Raw genomic sequence first — 18,797 nt, 5'->3', positions numbered from 1 at the left:
ACAAAAACAGAAAAAATCATTTCCCAGCTGAGTAACTGAAGGTTTCCTGCTCCTTGTCATGTTGTGTTGTGATGGGCGCCTTACAGTCCATCCATCCATCCACGGGTTCTCCAACTTGCTTCTTGACCCAAGCTCCCAAAAAAAAAGACAAAAAATGATATGTATCAGATCGACGACCGACAAGCAGCATGAGGGCAGCAGGGAAGCTTGTAGGTAGCTATGTGTGAAGAGCAACTTACTGCCATGGATGCAAAAAATAAAATAAAAAAGAACGCATGGTGTATGGGATGAAGGAGATGGCGATGACGACGACAACGACGACAACGACTACGACGATAGGTTGTTGGGTGGATACGTTGGCACGTCATATATTCTTGTATCCACGAGGAAGTCTATCGTCATGTGTATATATATCTACATATTGCCCTTCAAACACATTCACACATACCTAGACACCCTTTTCACATACACACGCATGTACGCTATCTCATCGAGGGGAAAAAAAAAAGAACAAGAACGAGTCCAACCAAAACCCCAACCCTACATACAAATGTTATTCCCATCATCACCATCATCACCATATCATCGTCACTCTTTACTCATTCCAATTCCCTTTCCGCGCCTCTCCGTTCCCATTTCTCTCCCTCCCTCCCTCTCCGCCTCCCATCTCTCTCTCTCTCCCCCTCTCTCACGGACTCGACGGTTCCCACTCCTCATCCGGCGCCCGCATCAACGACCCGGTCAAGCCCCTCATCCTCCTCCCCAACAAGTCGTCCTCGCTCGCCAGGCTGACCAGGCTCTTCCTCCTCCTCGACTTCGTGCCGCCTCCGACGCCCCGGCCCCGGCCCCTGCCGCCAGACGGATGAGTGTAATAGTCCGTCTCGGATTCCCTCCCGCTGTTGCGCCTCGCCGCCGCGCCCCTCCTGACCGATCCGGCATCGCCGCCGCCGTGCCCGTGCCCGTGCCCGTTGGCCTTGGCGCCATCGCCCCTGTTGCTCGAAACGACCGTCATCTCGAGCGGGTGGTCCTCGTCGCCGCTGCTCTCGAGCGTGTGCCTCCGCCTGTGCTGTTTGGGCCTGCCGTGGTGATGGCGGTGGTTGTGACGACCGCCCTCCTCTGCCGCCAGCGCGTCGGCGTCGACGCGCTCGGCGATGTCGCGCATCCAGCGCGCGCACTTGAAGATGTACTTCCAGCCCTCGGGGAAGACGCTGACGAACTGCAGGAAGCCGTGGCTGATGCCGGGGATCATGACGACCTCGACGTGGTCCGTGTCGACGAAGGCGGTGCCGTCGTGGCTGCTGCTCTCGACGGCGAGGCCGAGCTCGCGGCGCTCGCGCCACGCCGCCGCCTTGGCCTGGCGGATGCGGCCCGCGAAGATGGCCGTGTCGTCGACGAGCGGGTCGCGCTCGCCCGTGAGGAAGTACGTCTTGGGCATCTTGGCCAGGAGCGACTCGGGCGCGAGGAGCGGCGAGAGGAAGTAGTCGGTGGAGAAGTCCGGGCGGTTGTGCGGGCCGATGTACAGGATGATCATGGCGCGCATCATCTCGGGCGTGAGGATGCGGTCGTTGAAGTAGGAGATCATTGATGACATGGCCAGGCGGGTTTTGATGGCCGTGGATTTGGGTTGGGAATTTGGAAGTGCTGATTCTGATAGCCTGGATTCGAGGTGATGGGCATCGACTCCTGTGTGTGCCGCTGACATTCGTACGGAAGTGGACGGCGAAGTGGCCATTGACTTCTCTGTGATTGTTGCTGCGGAGTCTCCGTTCTCCGCCGGTGGCGTTACATCGTCGTCGTCTTCATCGTCCGAGTGGTGAGGGGTGGAGGGGGTGAGCTTCCTGTAGTCTTCACTCTTCCTCTTGAGAAGTCCCTCGTTGGTCTTGCGGGTCTTTCGGTCCCGGATGAGTGCCATCTGCTCATCCGTCATCCAATTACCGATGTTGAAGTCAAGTGCTGGGTATATCAGGACGAGTCCCGCGGGCGGAGGCATCGCCTCTTCACCCATGTAGCGTCGAGTGTCTGTGCTTCCGCTCTGCAGGATCATGAGCACCATTCCAACCGCCAGATTGCCTCCAGCGCTGTCTCCAGAAACGATGATCTCCGGGCGACTGGTTCCAGAAAGGCCGACGCAACGCCCCTTACTCGCCATGATTGTGTGGTAGACGTCATAGCATTCATTCAAAGCATACGGGTATGGGTATTCGGGTGCCTTCTTATAGTCCAGAGCAAGGACGGGCAATCCAGTGGTTCCAGCCCAGCCAAGGAGTTTATCATCGTGGTTACGTGGGTCCATGGCCACAAAGCCGCCACCTGGGATATCCAAGACGATCTTGTTGTGCTCTTTCAACGCGGAGATGGGGCCATCAAAATACAACCAACCTTGAACCGGCTCCTTGTATGAGGATTCGGGCGGGCGGGCTATGCGGATGGCGCGGGGAGGATAGCGCATCAAGCGTGGGCGCATGAGACCGGTGATCAATTTCAGGTATGGAGTGGTTCCTTTGTCCCAGCTCACTCTCAGATGGTCGACTGTCAGGGTCGACCGGATCTTTCTGACTTTTTCGTCGGCTTGCTCGGCGCATATGAGATAGTATAGCGTGAAGACGATGGAGCAGATGTCCCGGGCCCACTTCCTCTTGATGGGCATGGCGGACCAAAAGCCAGCGTCCAGGGCAGTGGTAACCCATGTTGCTCTGAAGTACGAACGCGTGTATAGGTTTGCGAGAGGCTCGGGGCACTCGAGGCCGACCAGCTTGCCGAAGTTGCGGGAGATGTAGAGCCAGAGCAAGGTTATGACGACGGTTTGCCAGGCAGTGAGGCGAGAGGAGGCGAGGGACGAGAGGCGTTTGAGAAAGGGCGGGCCATGGCGATTTCCCCTGCGAAGCGTGAGCAGTTGTGGGCGGCGGAGTCAGAATCAGCGGCGGAGCGGACGAACCTATACAGATAGGCGCACCAGAAGGAGACAACGGCGAGGACCTGGACTCTCCGGAACTTGACGGACGGACGTCCCAGCACATGGTCTGCGGGAGTAGGCATCAGTGGGCTGTAGGTGTGTGAGAGGTCGGGGCTCGGGCAGGATACCTATCATTGTTGTTCGCTCAGCTCATGCACCGGGCTGGCATGTGGAAGCGGAGCCTATGTAGGCGCAAAAGGAGTCGTGGAGCAGAGGCTGAGCAGTGGGTCGCATTGTCCGAAGTGCCTGGTGAACTAGTCAAGGCGGGCGCAGGTGCTGACATGTGAAAGGCGGCTAGCGGGCAGAAGCCGAATGACGTCCCAGCCGAGACAACGCCCGCCAATTCGCAGCCGCGTCCTGCCGGAGGTCGCACGGCAATCGTGTCGCGCGGCGAGCGGCTGGCTCCGATGGCAGCTGATGTACATGGCCGCGGCTCGTGATGGTGTTGTTTGTTTTGGGGCTGATGCATGCTGCCCGCGAGAGACGCGGCGGCGGCATGCGGCAACCACCCCCACATTGCGGAGGCTCCCCGCGGCTCCACTCCGCGCTTGCTGCTGGCCGTCGTCTCCTTTTGCGACCGCTTGCTTTCTCCGGCCACTTTGCAATCCTCTCGTCCTTCCTTCACCCATGACTGACTCGCAACGCCCACCTGATTCCTCAGCACGTCCTCCCCCTGCTGGACCTGCCAAAACGACCTGTAGCTTTGTTCTCGGCAAACCCCTGTCGTGCATGCATCCCCACACCACCACCTGACTCTTACGTGAGAGAGCCCTCCCACGTGCAAATCCCGCATTGTAAGCGACCCGAGCCAACTGGACGCTCTCGTTATGTCAGCCTTGGACACTCGCGAGAAATAGCTTCAGCTTTACTCGGTACGTCAAGATATCTTATCTCTGCAGAAGCACAAAGAACCACTATATGTCACCGCCATGCCACCAGCCAAAACATCTACACAGAGAAACATCAGACGTCGCTGTAGAACCCGATGCGCCACGCCAACCCACACGCTAATTCGAAGAAACACCTACTTCCCATTTACCTGGCTCACGCTCCTAATCAGCTCGCCGATCTCAAACCCGAGCCTCCTCAATGCGCTCTCCTCAATCTCCTTGCCGACCACGCGCTTCACCATCAGGCACTTTGACGCCCCTTGCTCAAGCACATCGACGGGCTTGCCGACTGGCAAGTCCAGCTCCGACACGTCTCTAACATAGACGGTGATGTCCGGCCCGACGATGCCGCGCCACAGCGTCGCCGACCACTGCCAGTGATCCGACCGGGCGTAGTTGTCGCCGACATGGAGACGGCTGGCCCACGCGTCCGTGGCCCGCAGGCTGTACGTCGGCATGATGAGGACGGGCGTCCTCCTGTCCGCCACCGCCTCACCATTACTCTCCCCGCCGTCCGCTGGCGTACCACCGCTGGGCGGACTGGTGATGAACTCGACCATTTCCTTCGTCTTGCCGTGCCACTCAGCAATGACCTGGATGTAGTCCCCAATGCCGACGACGACGCCACCACCACCACCACCATTCCCACCCGCACCCTCAACATCCCCATCGCCGGCCTCGCCATCCCCACCCGTCCCCGTCCCCGCCCCCCTCCCCACCACCACCGCCTCGTCCGGCCCCCTCGGCGCCTCCGCCACCCTCGCCCACACCTCCCCCGACTTGTTGAAGCTCTCCTCCAACCACTTCCCCATCGCCCTCGCCGCCGCCACGTCATCGCCCTCGACCGCCACAATCGCCCCCCGCACCTTCTCCCCCTTCCCCTTCTTCCCCTTCTTATTCTCGCTCTTCTCCTCCCCCCTATTCTGCTGCTGCTGCTGCGACGACGACGAAGGCGACGACAACGACGATGACCGCGACGAGACCGCCGACGACGACGACGGACCCGCCCCTGCCGCCGCCGCCGTCCCGACCCCGCGGTACGGCGGCGCGATCTTGCCCAGAATCAAAATCTTGCTCCAGATCGTGGCTTCGGGCCCTACTTTCCTGGTGGCGGCGACGGCGGCGGCGGCGGGGAGCAGCGCCTCACTAGAAACAGGAGTGCCAGGGCCGCCACCACCACTGCTGCTACCAGCATGGCGTGCGGCGATGGCGGAGGCGGCGGCGGCCGCCCCTGCCGGGTAGGGGTGGTGGTGGTGATGGTGGTGGTTATGATGGCTGCTATTGGCGGCGGTCTGCAGCGGCGGGAGGGTGAGGTTGTTACTGCCGTCGCGTTGGAGGTGGTAGGTGCTCCCGCTGTTATTGTTGTTACCGTTGTTATTGTGGCGGGGCGAGGAGATGCTACCGCCGCCACCGCGCAGCATGTCCGGCCGCGGCAGCGACTGTCGGCGGGGGTCGGCCGAGGGGAAGGGGTAAGGGGTGCCCGGCTGCTGTTGCTGCTGCTGCGAGAGGGAGGCGGAGCGGGGCGTGGAGGACGCCGAGGGCGGGGGCACGTATGTCTGGTGGAGGCGGCGGCGCTTGGCGTCGGGGGAGAGCGGCGAGAGCATTTGCATGTCCATGGGGTGCTCGTCGCGGCTGTTGGCGCGGGCGGCGTGCAGGTTGGTGAGGGGGCTGGGGCGCGCGGTGCTGCTCGTGCGGCGGGGGAGGGCGTTGGTGTTGTTCGTGTTGTTGCTGCTGCCGGAGGCGCCGGTGTTGATGGCGAGGCTGGACATCATCGGCGGGAGGTAGCGGGACGTGGGTGTCAGGGCCGACGATGGCGTCGGAGGGGGCAGCATGGGGACGTTGGAGGAAGGGGAGGATGCTGACGCCGTCGTGGCGGCGGCGGCGTTGTGGCCGTGATGGTGGGACGGGAAGGGCGTCGTTGGAGTCGTGATGCTTCGGCCGCCGCACTTGGCGCAGAGGTGCTTGTCGGTGGCGGTGTTGAGCGCAGTCAGGCTTCCCCGACGTCCGCCGCGGCGAGGCTGGTAGCGGTATTCCGGGTACTGCTGCTGGTGACGCAGCTTCTCCTCTTCGGCCAGAGCCTTCCACTCGTTGCGCACTGCTTCGGGTTGCGATTTCCACTGTTCGCCGATGATCTTGGAAATTTCGGGATTGGCTAACCCGGGATGCTGGGCCACGATGGCGGCCTGATGGTGCTGCCGATATAGTATGAAGGCTGCATGTCAAAGCCGTCAGCCACATGGCAACGACAAAGGTGCCGATAAAGGACATGGGTTACTCCACTGCAGCATGTGGCGCGAAGAACAAACTTGCAGCAGCAACATTGCTTTTGAAGAAGCTGAATGGGATAAAGAGAGAGCGTGTATAGAAAATGACGACAAGCAATAAAAGAAGGGGAGGGGCGCAACTGACCGTTTCTTGGTCGTGGGATCTTGGGGTCGGGTTGACACAAGCAGACGTGATTTGCCGGAGAGGCTACAGACCCCACAGACGCGCCGCCGGAGCTCATGCGAGAGTGCGTGGTGGTCGGCGTAATATCCTCGACGACGTCGTCTTCCTCCCTGTCCCCTTTATCGGCCAGCGACGCAGCCCGCTTCCGCGTGAGGCGGAACGGTGGCGACTCTGGCGTTGGCGGGGCCGCGTCGTCCTGTTTCGAGCTGCGAGAAGGACTGGCGGTGCGGCGGGAAGAGCGGGTAGAAACTGTCGTAGACGCCTTGCGTGAGCTGCTCGCGCTCTTCTCTCCCTTTCCTGCGCCGGGCTCCGACATTTCCACGTCCATCATGGCAAAACGGTCAAGGTTGCTATCGTGTCGCGACGAGGCTCAACATGCGCCGCCGCTCTTTTTCTCGCTCTCGCAGGGCTCTGGCGGTCGAATATCAAGACGGTGAGGCCAGCTTTGACGGACAGGCCGCTCAGAGGGCTCTGGGAGGCCCGGGGTGCTGAATGGTCAATAGGGCGGCGCTAGTCAAAGACATAGCCGGGCAGCGGGCTTTGTGTCTATTATGCCGGGAGTCCATGTTCTTTGTTCGCGGCGCGAGCTGTGGCAGCGCGTGCATGTAATTGTCCTAGACAGGTGCGGGAGAAGCGCTGTTCGCAACTGCAAATTCTTTCTCCCCAGCCCAGCGAGATTCCCAGATGCGGCGGGGTCTGTAGGGAGCGCGCCCACACCCGAGACATTCCTTTGCAGGAGCGCGATGCAAGGAAGCGTGAATACAAAGAAAACTTGATTTGAGACAATGCATACAAACGCCCGCCCACCGGGGAATTGTGCCCGCCCCTCTGGAATGCAAGCCGTGCACTTCCGCGTCAACGCCATAAAATGCTGAAACGTGAATGGGTATCTCAGACAACCGCAACAGGAAGGGTCCCCCAAACTCCTAAGTAATGCACCGCTCCTCGTGCTTTCCGACGACACGCTCACTGGGGGGACTCGGTCGGACCCGTCTCATTCTCGGGCGTGGCCCGGTGCGCGGCCTCTTCGCGCTCGAGATCGTGCTTGCGCAGGGCGTTGAGGTTGAAGGTGTAGTTGGTGGCGACGAGATCGGCGGCTTCGATGGCCAGCAGCTTGTGCGCCCTGCCGGACAGGTGCATGCCGTCCCTGGAACACGGTGTCAGTAGGCCTCCAACCACAGCCGAGCGCGGAGAAGAAGAAAATGCTGACCAAAACAGGTAGTGAGACTCGTCCTCGCAGGGCTCGGTCCGGTTGCTGCTGGCGTCGTCCATGTCAAACGGAAACTGGGCGCCGACACGCGGCAACGGCACGCATGGGCTCCTGACTTCAGAGAATCTGGGATTGCCCTTGCCCTCGCCGCGCTCGTCGGTGATGCCAATCTTGTGCATCTGCTGCTCGCGGATCAGCTTCAGCAGCCACTTGTCAGTCGGCAGCAGGTGGATGTAGCCGCCGGTCCACTCGCGCGCCGCCTTCTCCAGCGCGTTGTTCCATGTCGCCGTCAGCGACACGGCCGACTGCTGGCGGTCCGGAAACTCCAGGGGTTGCCGTGCGAATGCAGGCAAGAAGGAGATGTCTATGACCTTGGGCAGCACGATGTGCGGGCGAGTCTGGGTGTGCTGTGCGATGACGTCAAGCTGAGCGAACAAGGCGGCTATGGTCTCCGTGATGTCGTCGTCGCGGGCTTTGTTGTCCTGGAAGGTGTACTGCCAGATGTCGCTGATGCCAAAAAAGACGGTGAAAACGGTCCATTCCTTCCTTTGGGCGCGGCGCGAGATCAGACCACTCTGCTTCTCGAAGCTGATCCACTGCTGGACCTGTTTCTTCAGGTCGGCAAGGAACTTTTGGTCCTCGGGATGCTGGTTCGTCACATTGGCCAGGATGTCCGTGTCCAAGACAGCATCCGGGTGGTCAATGAAGTTGGCCGCGCCCGACGAGCGGGCGAAATTGTTGATGTCGTCGCACAGGAGCTGGCGGGTCAGCCTAGTGCAGATGCAGCAGGGACGACGGAATTACCTCTTTGCACAAGGCCTGGGTCCACAAAGGGCGACTGACGTTGTGCTGCGGGTTCAAGGCCGGAATGTCGACGTGGTAGGTGCCGACGTCTGACCAGCTGTCGCCAAAGACAACAAGGCGCCGTTGCGAGCCGGAGAAGGCCTTCTGCACGCGGCTCTGGACCTGCAGCGACGGCAAGACCCAGCCGATGTACACGACGGTGCAGACGGCGCAAAACACGAGGACGTGGAAGCGAGTGATGGTCCTCATGGCTGGAGGCGGCACGGGAACGGAGAGGCGGCGGCCGGGGTCGACTTTACGCGGCAGGCGGAGAGGATGGGGGCATTTGCGGAAGAGCGAGGCTGGGCGAGTAAATAGAGGACTGGGTGCAGAGGCGGGCCGCGATTGCGGCTCAGCATGGCGTGGACTGGCGTGGACCATCCGCCGCGCGTCAGCCCTGGCATGTAGGCCGGAGAGCAGCTTGCGTATGCCACTACTACGTACGTCCGCCGTAAGCTCTTCTCGGCCCAGCCAACGCAGGGGTGGGCCGGTGCGACCCGCCACCGACTGGGCTGTCGGCAGCTTACTGTGTTCCTGGCGCCTCGGCAGAGGATGCACCGCAGCTCGCACCAGGATGCAGGATGCAGAGGATGGGTGAGAGCAGGTGAGAGCAGGTGAGAGCAGGTGAGAGCGCGCCCCGGCGAACGCTTGGCTGCCGGCTTCCGGCCTGGCGAAGCGGCCGTGAAGGTGGAGAAGCCGCAAAGCTTGGTCGCTAGCCTGCCGTGGCCAGTGGCTGCGGCTTCTGCGACACGAGATCCTGCCGCGTGCGAAGTGTGCAGCCGCGACGCAGCCAGCTGCAATCTGGAAAAGCCCGCCTTTCGTGCGGTGAAGGGGCCGAATCCTCCACGAATCGGCCTGTCGTGCTAGCCACCCGGCTAGCCGTCTCGACTCGAGCCCAGCGACTCCGTGACTCCTTTGTCGTGCAATGCGTCGGCCGCCGCGTCGGCAATTGAGCGCAGGCCGGCCATGATTTTCGGACTTAGGGCCCGACGCCGACCATCTTTCCATCGTCAAATGACTCCCGCCCTGCTGCAGGAGCCCACGGCACAGCCCCTCATCTCCGGCTTTGCGCAACGCTCGCCAAGCACAGTCCAATCAGACCCCGCGTGGCTGATGCTGACCCTCCTCGGAGCACTTAGGTACGAGGAGTGCTCTGCAGCCCAGCGCCTCACCCTGGCAACTGTGGTACAGATTGATTATCTCCTGGATAGCAAACTTACACATAACCTTGATATGACTCTGGCCAGGTGTCCTCAGCTCATCAGCCAGGCCCATCCTGCAACGACGTCGGCCGTTGCTTTCTTCGACGCCTCGAATTGCGGGTATACGGCCCAGAAACCATGAGGCATGCCCGGATAGAAGTCCAGTTTCGTTTCCACCCCGCTCTCCGTCCGCAACACGTACTCGTACAGCAGCCCGTCATCGCGCAGTGGATCCATCCCGCACACGACAAGATAGGTCCGTGGCAGCCCGGCGTGCCCGCTGGGCCAATTGAAGGGCACGTATAGCGGAGAGGCATTGTCACCCTGATAGAGACCTGCGTTGGTTTGTATCAGCCCGAGGTACAGCCAAGCTTGCATGTACTCACTCATGGCTTCGAGCATGGCCGTCGGATCCGACATTTCAAACCTCTTGCTCTCTTCTCTGCTCCTGTATCTGTCCTTGTACTTTTCCGGTACAGCTCCTTCTGGCAGCGTGAATGGGACGGCTAGGAAAACCCCCGTGAGCGGTGGGCTCACTTTCTCGTCGCGCGCCAGATGCGACACAACTGCTGCAATGTTGGCGCCCGCTGACGATCCCCCCACAACGAACCCTTTGGACGGATCCGCTCCGAGCTGAAACGCATGCGCGACCACCTGTAACCACATGAGATACTCTTTGTCGACAAATCCGCCGTGTGACTGTGAAGTCGCTTACCCATTTGAACGCGTCCCAAGAGTCATCGATCGGCACCGGGAAGTTGTGCTCTGGGGCGAGTCTGTAGTCCACGCTAACAACGACGCAGCCGTGGTTGCGGACCAAGATCATGGCGTTGCTTTCTTCCATTTCAGGGATGCCCATGGCATGACCTCCGCCGTGGTACAGGACGGCCAGCGGTGCGGAGCTGCCGCCTGCAGGCTTGTACAATAGCGCCGACATTGTGGCTCCGTCTCGCATCGGGATCTCGATCTGGCCCTTTTCGACGCCTTCCATGTAAGTTGGGGGCATGGAGGATAGGACAGACCGGAGACCGTCAGCCAGGCCCTTCCTTGTGGCGTCGAGGTCGCCCATCTTAGGGAAGGGGTTTGGGCCACCTTGCGCGAAATACTGCCGGATGTTTTAGCTGGGTGTAAATTGCACAATGCAGTGCCAACCGACCTGTCGAAGTTCTGGGTGAGGCTTCGAAGCCTCCGCCAAGTCCATGTTCTCCATGGTGCAAAGACAAGGTGGCAGGGTCAGGGTATCAGTCAGATTGGCAACTAAGTCAGTGACAGGGCAACCAGGAGGCTTTATGGCTGATGGGGCCTTTAGTTGCTGTCAGCCTCAGCTGGCACAGTAAGCGTCCAAGGCCTGATATGGAAATCCGACGCTTACTAAGCGCTACAATAGAGTTTACAAGTGTTGCTAAATTCGAACAGATTAACTCAGAACCTGCAGCAGCTGAAGAGCTAACGTAGAAAGCAAGTCATGCGACGGGTTGTGTTGCATGTGTTCTAACGGAGACACCATAAAAGCATGTCAAAGAGCCATAAACAGCCACCCTGGTCAAAGCTTCGGACAGCATGACTCTAGCATGGGGCGTTAAGCGCTGCAGGCGTACAAGATGAAATGGCGGCTTGAGACCCTTATCAGAGCATATAAAAACTGATTCTTTGTCTGCGATGTCTATTAGATAATGACCAGTTTGATTGGCGCTTGCAGTACAGCGCAGTACAGCTAGGCTTCGGTAGCGATGATCTGTTGCACCTTGATGTCTGGGGATCAATCAGAGTGCCAGCCCATCAACGAGGGGCAGCGACGGACCATTGTTGTTCGGCAACCGATATGAGATTGTCGAAGAAACATCGAAAGAGGTTTTGGTTTGCTGCCGAGTTCGACAGGGGTAACGGGGATTTTGCCATGCAAGAAATGGCGCGGAGAAGCACCTGGAGTGCAGGGCCTCCGCAATTGCGAAATCGGCGCGGGCGCTCTATCGATAGCGGCATTTTTGCATCTGTCGACTCATCACCTACGTCGCCAACGCTTTGCTGCTTCTCCTGCAGATATCCTCTTTCTGGGCTTCCTTTCTGATTCTTCTCGCTTCGTCGTTCCCTTCGCAATGGCATTGAGACTCGGTTCCAAGCGCGTTTGCGCTGCTCTGCGCACCTCCAGGCCTTTCGCCATCGCGCCCGTCTACGCCCAGCGCTATGCGTCCAGCGCCGCGACGGCAGCTTCAAGCTTGCCCAACGATGTGAAGGAGTCCATTGAGGTGAGTCAGATTCTCTGAGGACCTTGTCCGGCGACTCCATTCGCTGACCAGCTGCACGTAGAAGGCGGCCGCTCTCGCAAACCCCGATCCTGCCGCAGACTCGCAAACCGCGCGCCTGGTCAACGATTCGTTGCCGTACATGGTCCCTACCTATGTTCGTCCTATGCCAATGTTCCACAAGGGAGAGGGCTGCTACATGTGGGATGTCGAGAACCGCAAGTACCTCGACTTCACGGCAGGCATCGCCGTGAATGCGCTGGGCCATTGCGACCCGCAGATGGTTCAGTTGATGGCCGAGCAGGCGAAAACCCTGATCCATACCTCCAACCTGTACCACAACCCTTGGACTGGCGCTCTGTCCAAGCTGCTGGTTGAGACGACGGTTGCTGGCGGCGGCATGCACACTGCCGAGAAGACCTTCATCTGCAACTCCGGTTCCGAGGCCAACGAGGCGGCCATCAAGTTCGCCCGCAAGGTCGGCAAGGAGCTTGACCCCTCAGGTGCGAAGCATGAGCTCGTGTCCTTCCACAACTCCTTCCACGGCCGCACCATGGGCTCCCTCTCGGCGACGCCGAACCCCAAGTACCAGAAACCGTTCGCGCCTATGGTCCCTGGCTTCAGATACGGCACCTACAACGACGTTGCGGCCATTCCCTCCCTGGTCACCGAAAGCACTTGCGGTGTCATCATTGAGCCGATCCAGGGAGAGGGCGGTGTCAATGTCGCGACGCCCGAGTTCCTCCTTGCTCTCCGCAAGCGCTGCACTGAGGTTGGCGCTGTGCTGATCTACGACGAGATCCAAAGCGGCCTTGGCCGTACCGGTCAGATCTGGGCTCACGCCTCGCTTCCCAAGGAGGCGCATCCCGACATCCTCACCACCGCAAAGGCTCTGGGCAACGGTTTCCCTATCGGTGCCACTGTTGTCAACGACTTCGTCGTGTCGAAGATCAAGCCCGGTGACCACGGAACTACATTTGGTGGCAACCCTCTTGCTTCCAGACTCGCGCACCACATCGTTGGCAGGCTGGCGGATCCCGAGCTGCAGCAGTCGGTCCTTCAGAAGGAGCAGATCTTCCGCAAGCACTTTCAGAAGCTCCAGAAGAGCTTCCCTGATGTCATCAGTGAGATCAGGGGTAAGGGCCTGATTCTCGGTCTGCAGTTGAACCAGGACCCCACGCCTATTGTGACTGCTGCTCGTGAGAGGGGCTTGCTGATCATCACCTGCGGCACGAACACGCTCAGGTTCGTTCCTCCGCTGATCATCAGCGAGGCGGAAATTGAGCAGGGCATGGGCATCTTGGAAGACGCCATGAATGCTGTGCTCAGGAAGTGAACGGAGACTTGGAAGAGTAGAAGTCGGAGTTGCGAAGCCCAAAGCTAGACTTTGAGGCAATATACCTGCTGCCCGCGGGCTTGTTTGGCGTCCGGAGTTGAAAGCGGGGGACAAAAAGTCTTCCTGGTCTGTAGATCTCGAGCACATGTGTCTCTTTATGTAGAAAGTACATCTTTTCATCGCTGCCATGGATATGCGCGATTGATTGCCACGGTCTCGGAGTCCACGTGATGATCACATTTGGGCCAAGGTAAGATCCCTGCAGCCCCGATAACGAGCCAACGCCTTATCGGCCGTCCCACATCGCCAAAATTTCCGCGCCTACAACAGTAGTCACCGCCGCAAAAGTGAACCCGACTCGACCAGCCAGGCCTGCGCCCACACACCCAATCTGGCGAGCATCCCCTTCCGCTTCAAAGCCGGAGCCAACGGGAGCAAGATGGCGCCCATGGAAGGCCACCACCATCGTAGCACCACCAAGGTGTCGCAAAAGCCCTACAAATCCCGCCATGCCAGCAAGAGCGCGCTGAAAGAAAAGAGCAAGGGTGCGCATTTCCCCTCCCGTTCTGGTTATTTTTCTTTTTTGCTTCCAAAGTACGCCAGGTGCTGACCTTTGCCGCGCAAATCAACAGGCAAAATCGACAACGGCGACCGCGGCGTCCGGCGCACGCCGCACCAGCAGGTCATGTCCAAGTTCGACCGGCGCAACCAGGCGAAGCAGAAGCGGGTGGGCAAGCATGCGGAGCACGTCGAGGCGACCAAAGTGTTCGCGGGGCGCGACGGCGCGCCGCGCGTCGTGGCCGTGGTGCCGCTGACCGACGACGGCTCGGCCAGGCTGGCGGTGCGCAGCCTCAGCGGCGCGCTCGACCTGGCGACCGACGTCGACGTGCCCGAGCGCGGCGCGGTGCGCGTCACCGTCGAGCGCTTCAAGCAGAAGGTCCAGTACCTGCTCGTCGGCAGGGACCTGCTCGCCGCGCTGGACGCGTGCCGCGTGGCGGACTTCGTCGTCTTCGTCCTGTCGGCGGAGCAGGAGGTCGACCACCTGGGGGAGCTGATGCTGAGGAGCGTCGAGAGTCAGGGCGTTTCGAACGTTTTGGCTGCCGTGCAGGGACTCGAGTCGGCCGAGCCTGCGAAGCGTCGCCCCCAGATTCTTGGGTCGCTCAAGAGCTTCATCACGCACTTCTTCCCGGCACAGGAGAAGGTGCACTCGCTCGACAACAGGCAGGAGTGCTTGAACCTCATGAGGTCGCTCTGCACGAGTATGCCGAAGGGCATAAGATGGAGGGAGGAGCGCAGCTGGATGGTTGCGGAGGATGTGAGATGGCCGAGCGGCAAGGCCGCCGTGACCGATGAGGAGGCGAAGGGAGAGGTTGTTATTACTGGTGTTGTGCGAGGCAAGGGATTGAAGGCCGACAGGTTGGTGGAGGTGGGAGACTGGGGGACTTTCCAGATCGAGAAGATCACCGCGGCTCCCCTTGAAACGCGTAAGAAGGGCAAGGGCGATGATATGGCCGTCGATCTGGAGGGCCAGGATACCGTTTTGGACCAACCTACCGAGGATCAAGACAACTTGGCCGATCTTGCGCCAGAAGAGGCGGTCATGGAGGATATTGACGACTATCCGGTGTCTGTAGCGCCCTCCGAACGCAAGGGTGTCCTCCTGGACGACCATCATTATTTCTCGGAAGATGAGGATGAGGAGGCGATGCGGCCCAAGAGAATGCCTAGAGGAACGTCCAAGTATCAGGCAGCATGGTATCTTGGAGACATGTCCGATTCTGGGTCCGATCTTGAGAGCGTTGCTGGAGAGGACGAGGACGATGAGGAGATGGAGGGGTCTGCCAACCCAGCCGATGGCATGGAGGGCCTTGATATCAACGGAAGGGAGCCGACTGAAGCTGCACCTTCAGAATATCCGCAGTCCGAAATGTTCATGGACCCGTCGCCCGAGGATGAGGCTGAGCAGATCGAAGCGTACCGCGCCGAGCGCAAGCAGGAGGCGGAAGATGACCTCGAATTCCCTGACGAAATCGAATTGCACCCGCACGTGCAAGCACGAGAGCGTCTGGCAAAGTACAGAGGCTTGAAGAGTTTGAGATCGAGTCACTGGGAGACGGAGGAGGACAGACCATACGAGCCGGAGTGCTGGAGGCGCCTTCTGGAGATCTCCGACTACAAGGGCGCCAAGGCGCGTGTGACAAGAGAAGCCCTCGTGGGTGGTGTTCAGCCGGGCACCAGAGTCAATGTGCACCTTCGCAACGTGCCCCTTGCACTTCACAACAAGTACAACTCAGCCAACACCTTGTCTCTTTTCTCGCTCCTGCGCCACGAGCACAAACGGACCGCTGTCAACTACAGCATCACGCTCAGCTCCGAGCTCGAGGAGCCGCTCAAGGCCAAAGAGGAGCTTGTCCTACAATGCGGTCCGAGACGGTTCAGAATCAACCCGGTGTACTCGGCTTCTGGAAACACACCGAACGACGTTCACAAGTGCGATAGATTTTTGCATCCTGGGCGTAGCGCAATTGCTACGTTCATCGCGCCAATCACTTGGGGCTCTGTTCCCGCACTTTTCTTTAAGCGGGTTGTTCCAGAAGATGAGGGAAGCGCAGACGGCGAGGACACGGCGATGGATGCTGAGGCTGACCAGACCAGTGAGGGCGAAGTGCAGCTCATTGGCACTGGCACTTCGCTGCCTCCGTCGACGTCACGTGTCATTGCCAAGCGCATCATCCTCACTGGCCACCCGTACAAGATCCACAAGCGTGTGGTGACGGTGCGGTACATGTTCTTCAATTCGGAGGACGTGCAGTGGTTCAAGGCGCTGCAGCTGTGGACGAAGCGCGGGCGTAGCGGGTTTATCAAGGAGAGCCTGGGCACGCACGGTTACTTCAAGGCGACGTTCGACGGGCGGATCAACCCGCAGGACGCAGTGGGCGTCAGCTTGTACAAGCGTGTGTGGCCCCGGGAGGCGCGTGCACTCAAGGCGGGGGAGGCGCTGTGATGCAAGGAAAAGACTGGGGTTATTCTCGGCTATGGCGAAGGGCATTTTCCAGGGGTTAACAAAAAGGGAATTTCCAATTGATTGCGAGACTCATGATATCCGGCGTTCTACTGCGTAGTTGATAGATAGAACAATGACTCAACGACAAGACCAGCGGCGTGTGCATCGGAAGCAGGATATAGTGATGGGCGCAACCAGGCGGCTCGAAGCGGCATTTAAGAGCGCCTCGTGACATCAACATCAGGCCGTGGCCCCAGGCTTGCTCATATCCCGGTCAACCTTCCCCAGCATTCTTTTCTCGTGACCGCGACCGTTTCTTACCCCGACTATCGGGTATGCGCTAGCGCTGGTGCCAGTCCCAGCCCCCGGAGGTAGTCAAGCTTTCCTACTTCTTGCTTTTCGCCCTGGCCAGCCCAGCGAAGACCTGACAACCAAGCGGACAGCGCCGCCCGCACCGCCGACAGCAGTCGCCCTCAACGGCGTAGGCACCGGCGAACCTCTCCCGCATATATCCTCGTTCTATCCCGTGCGCCCACGCAGCAGGTGCACCTCTTGCTCGCGTCCTCCTCACGCGCGACAGCTCCATCGCCAGCTAGCTCACCTGCGTACCCCACCGAATGGCATCACTGCAGCATCGCACGGTGATTCTTTGACCAACGAAAAAGACCAGGGGAAAAAAATTAGGGAAAAATTGGCTCCGGCCGCAATCAACTACCTAGCACTCGTGCTTTCCGAATAAACTACGCAACACACACACACACACACACACACACACACACACACACACACACCCACTCACACACACCCACTCGCTACCGCCAAAAACGCACGCGAGAAGCGGGCAAACCACAAACAAACGAAAAGGGACAACCGAGGATTGTCATTCAGGGCCACAAAAGAGGAGACAACACACAACAACCATGGACACCAACCTATCCGCCGCGCGCGACGCGCGCCGCTACCTGGCCGAGCGCGTGCGCAACGACTGGGACTGGCCGCCGCTGCCGCTGCCGCCGCCGCCCGCCAACGCGGTGGTGCCGCCCGCCGAGCACGCCGCGGCAGCGGCCGCCGCCGCCGCCGACGCCGAGTACTGCTCCGCGACGGGCGCGTCCGAGGACGAGCTGCGCGGGGTGACGGAGTTTCGCGAGCGGTACTACGGCAGCACGGACGACGACAACGACGACGCGCCGTCGGATGAGGACGAGGAAGAGGGAGAGGAGGGGCGGAGGGGCGAAGATGCGGCGGCGGCGGCGGCGGCGGCGGCGGCGGCGGTAGCCGGACACGACGATGCTGTTGTCACACCGGGCGTGCGGGCCAGGGAAGGCAGCGGCAGCGGCGGCAAGGAGTATAGGTTCGACTCGCCGGAGCACGTGGGGCCGCGGGTGGCGGCGGAGCGGGCGGCGCGGCGCAAGCGCAGGCGCAGGCGCGCGCTCGAGGAGGAGATGCGGTGGAACGAGGGGATGGCGGTGTTTGTGCGCAGGCGGGACCGCTGGACGGGGGCGGCGAGCGTGCGCAAGTACGCGCGGAGGCGGAGCCGCGCGAGCGAGGACATGGACCCCGTGGAGGTGGAGGCGCGGAAGGTGGTTGTGAGGATGCTGGAGGAGACGGCGGTCGTGGAGGAGAGGGAGGAGGAGGTGGTGGACGCGGTGGTGGGGGAGGGGGAGGACGTGCCGCACGGGGAGAATGGTGGGGTGGAACATGGGCAATCGGGAGATGATGCTCTGGCGCCCAATGGCGAGGAAACGGCTGCGGCGGCGGCGGCGGATGGGGAGAACGGCAATGGGGCGCAGGCGGCGCAGGAGGGAGGCGAGCAAGAGGGCAAGGGAAAGGTGGTGAGGAGGAAGAGTGTGATCAACATCAACATCCCGGCGTCTGAGGAACCACTTGTGCCTCTCGCACCGCCGCTTCTGCCCAACAACGCCATCCGCCAGTCGGTCACGCCCAAGGTGTACTCGGACATCTACGCCAAGATCGTCATCAGCGGCCAGACGCCCAAGGTTCCCATCAACCTGTCGCACATGACGCGTGCCCTGGTGCAGGGCTGGAAAGACGACGGAGAGTGGCCGCCGCGGCCGGGACCGGCTGATCCCCTGATGGGCAGAAAGAAAGTTGCGGCGGCTGGCGGAAGGGTCGGCACGTTAGCTGCGGTGCTGGGTGGTGGCGATGGCGGCGCAAAAGGGGCGTCGGGAAGCGGTGCTGTCGGTCATCACGGCGAGTTTCTAGCGCATCATCCGCATCTGCAGAAAGGCGTTGAGAGCGTCAAGAAGGTGTTCAGGCTGAGCGGAGGCCATCACGGCCATTCGAATCCAGGCGCGGGGTTGGCTCAGGACGGACATCCACCAACGAATTGAATATAAGAAGGCATGTACAAACCTACGGACAGGAGTTTACACAAAGGAGCGTTAAGCGGTGCTCGGCGAGAGAGGCGCTGGCTTCGTACATTTTTCTTCCATACCGATCACCTACCCACTTTCCCTCTTTATCTTCCTCGAACCACTGCACTCTTCATACCCATCAATGACGGCACTGGTTAGCTTTCTTTTCCAACAGCATCGGAGGATGCAAGCGACTTGGATATAGCCTTCTTTCTCTTGTCTCGGCGAAACAAGGCATTCTGGCCTCTTAATATCATGACGGAGGAGATTTAATGCATCGGGGCCTTAAAGAG

At 60.3% G+C, this 18,797-nt stretch overlaps 7 protein-coding genes across 7 annotated transcripts; 3 read left to right on the top strand and 4 right to left on the bottom strand.

The window, feature by feature from the left end:
- Window positions 1-688: 688 nt before the first annotated feature.
- On the bottom strand, window positions 689-3,036 carry BKCO1_1400052 (hormone-sensitive lipase; the record flags this gene model as incomplete). Its single annotated transcript, XM_020271129.1, has 2 exons — window positions 689-2,876; window positions 2,936-3,036. The coding sequence occupies 2 exons, from the start codon at window positions 3,034-3,036 to the stop codon at window positions 689-691; spliced, it is 2,289 nt and encodes a 762-aa protein (XP_020132205.1).
- A 941-nt stretch (window positions 3,037-3,977) lies between these two features.
- BKCO1_1400051 (hmg box protein) lies at window positions 3,978-6,622 on the bottom strand (the record flags this gene model as incomplete). Its single annotated transcript, XM_020271128.1, has 2 exons — window positions 3,978-6,055; window positions 6,253-6,622. The coding sequence occupies 2 exons, from the start codon at window positions 6,620-6,622 to the stop codon at window positions 3,978-3,980; spliced, it is 2,448 nt and encodes an 815-aa protein (XP_020132202.1).
- A 635-nt stretch (window positions 6,623-7,257) lies between these two features.
- On the bottom strand, window positions 7,258-8,554 carry BKCO1_1400050 (lipase gdsl protein; the record flags this gene model as incomplete). The annotated part of the gene is made up of 3 exons (XM_020271127.1): window positions 7,258-7,438; window positions 7,502-8,259; window positions 8,306-8,554. 3 exons carry the CDS (start codon window positions 8,552-8,554, stop codon window positions 7,258-7,260), a joined length of 1,188 nt encoding a protein of 395 aa, XP_020132203.1.
- Window positions 8,555-9,597: 1,043 nt separating this feature from the next.
- BKCO1_1400049 (lipase 2) lies at window positions 9,598-10,756 on the bottom strand (the record flags this gene model as incomplete). The annotated part of the gene is made up of 3 exons (XM_020271125.1): window positions 9,598-10,200; window positions 10,262-10,651; window positions 10,703-10,756. 3 exons carry the CDS (start codon window positions 10,754-10,756, stop codon window positions 9,598-9,600), a joined length of 1,047 nt encoding a protein of 348 aa, XP_020132120.1.
- An 886-nt stretch (window positions 10,757-11,642) lies between these two features.
- BKCO1_1400048 (acetylornithine mitochondrial) lies at window positions 11,643-13,125 on the top strand (the record flags this gene model as incomplete). Its single annotated transcript, XM_020271124.1, has 2 exons — window positions 11,643-11,792; window positions 11,854-13,125. The coding sequence occupies 2 exons, from the start codon at window positions 11,643-11,645 to the stop codon at window positions 13,123-13,125; spliced, it is 1,422 nt and encodes a 473-aa protein (XP_020132119.1).
- A 439-nt stretch (window positions 13,126-13,564) lies between these two features.
- On the top strand, window positions 13,565-16,129 carry BKCO1_1400047 (tsr1 ribosome biogenesis; the record flags this gene model as incomplete). Its single annotated transcript, XM_020271123.1, has 2 exons — window positions 13,565-13,670; window positions 13,758-16,129. The coding sequence occupies 2 exons, from the start codon at window positions 13,565-13,567 to the stop codon at window positions 16,127-16,129; spliced, it is 2,478 nt and encodes an 825-aa protein (XP_020132126.1).
- Window positions 16,130-17,049: 920 nt separating this feature from the next.
- On the top strand, window positions 17,050-18,480 carry BKCO1_1400046 (mitochondrial aaa atpase protein; the record flags this gene model as incomplete). Its single annotated transcript, XM_020271122.1, has 1 exon — window positions 17,050-18,480. The coding sequence occupies one exon, from the start codon at window positions 17,050-17,052 to the stop codon at window positions 18,478-18,480; it is 1,431 nt and encodes a 476-aa protein (XP_020132125.1).
- Between the last annotated feature and the right edge of the window lie 317 nt (window positions 18,481-18,797).

This window comes from Diplodia corticola, assembly GCF_001883845.1.
Source record: "Diplodia corticola strain CBS 112549 chromosome Unknown scaffold14, whole genome shotgun sequence".
In the NCBI taxonomy this organism is placed as follows: Eukaryota; Fungi; Ascomycota; class Dothideomycetes; order Botryosphaeriales; family Botryosphaeriaceae; genus Diplodia; species Diplodia corticola.
Note: the sequence above shows the minus strand (reverse complement) of the source record. Positions and strands in the feature narration are given on the sequence as shown.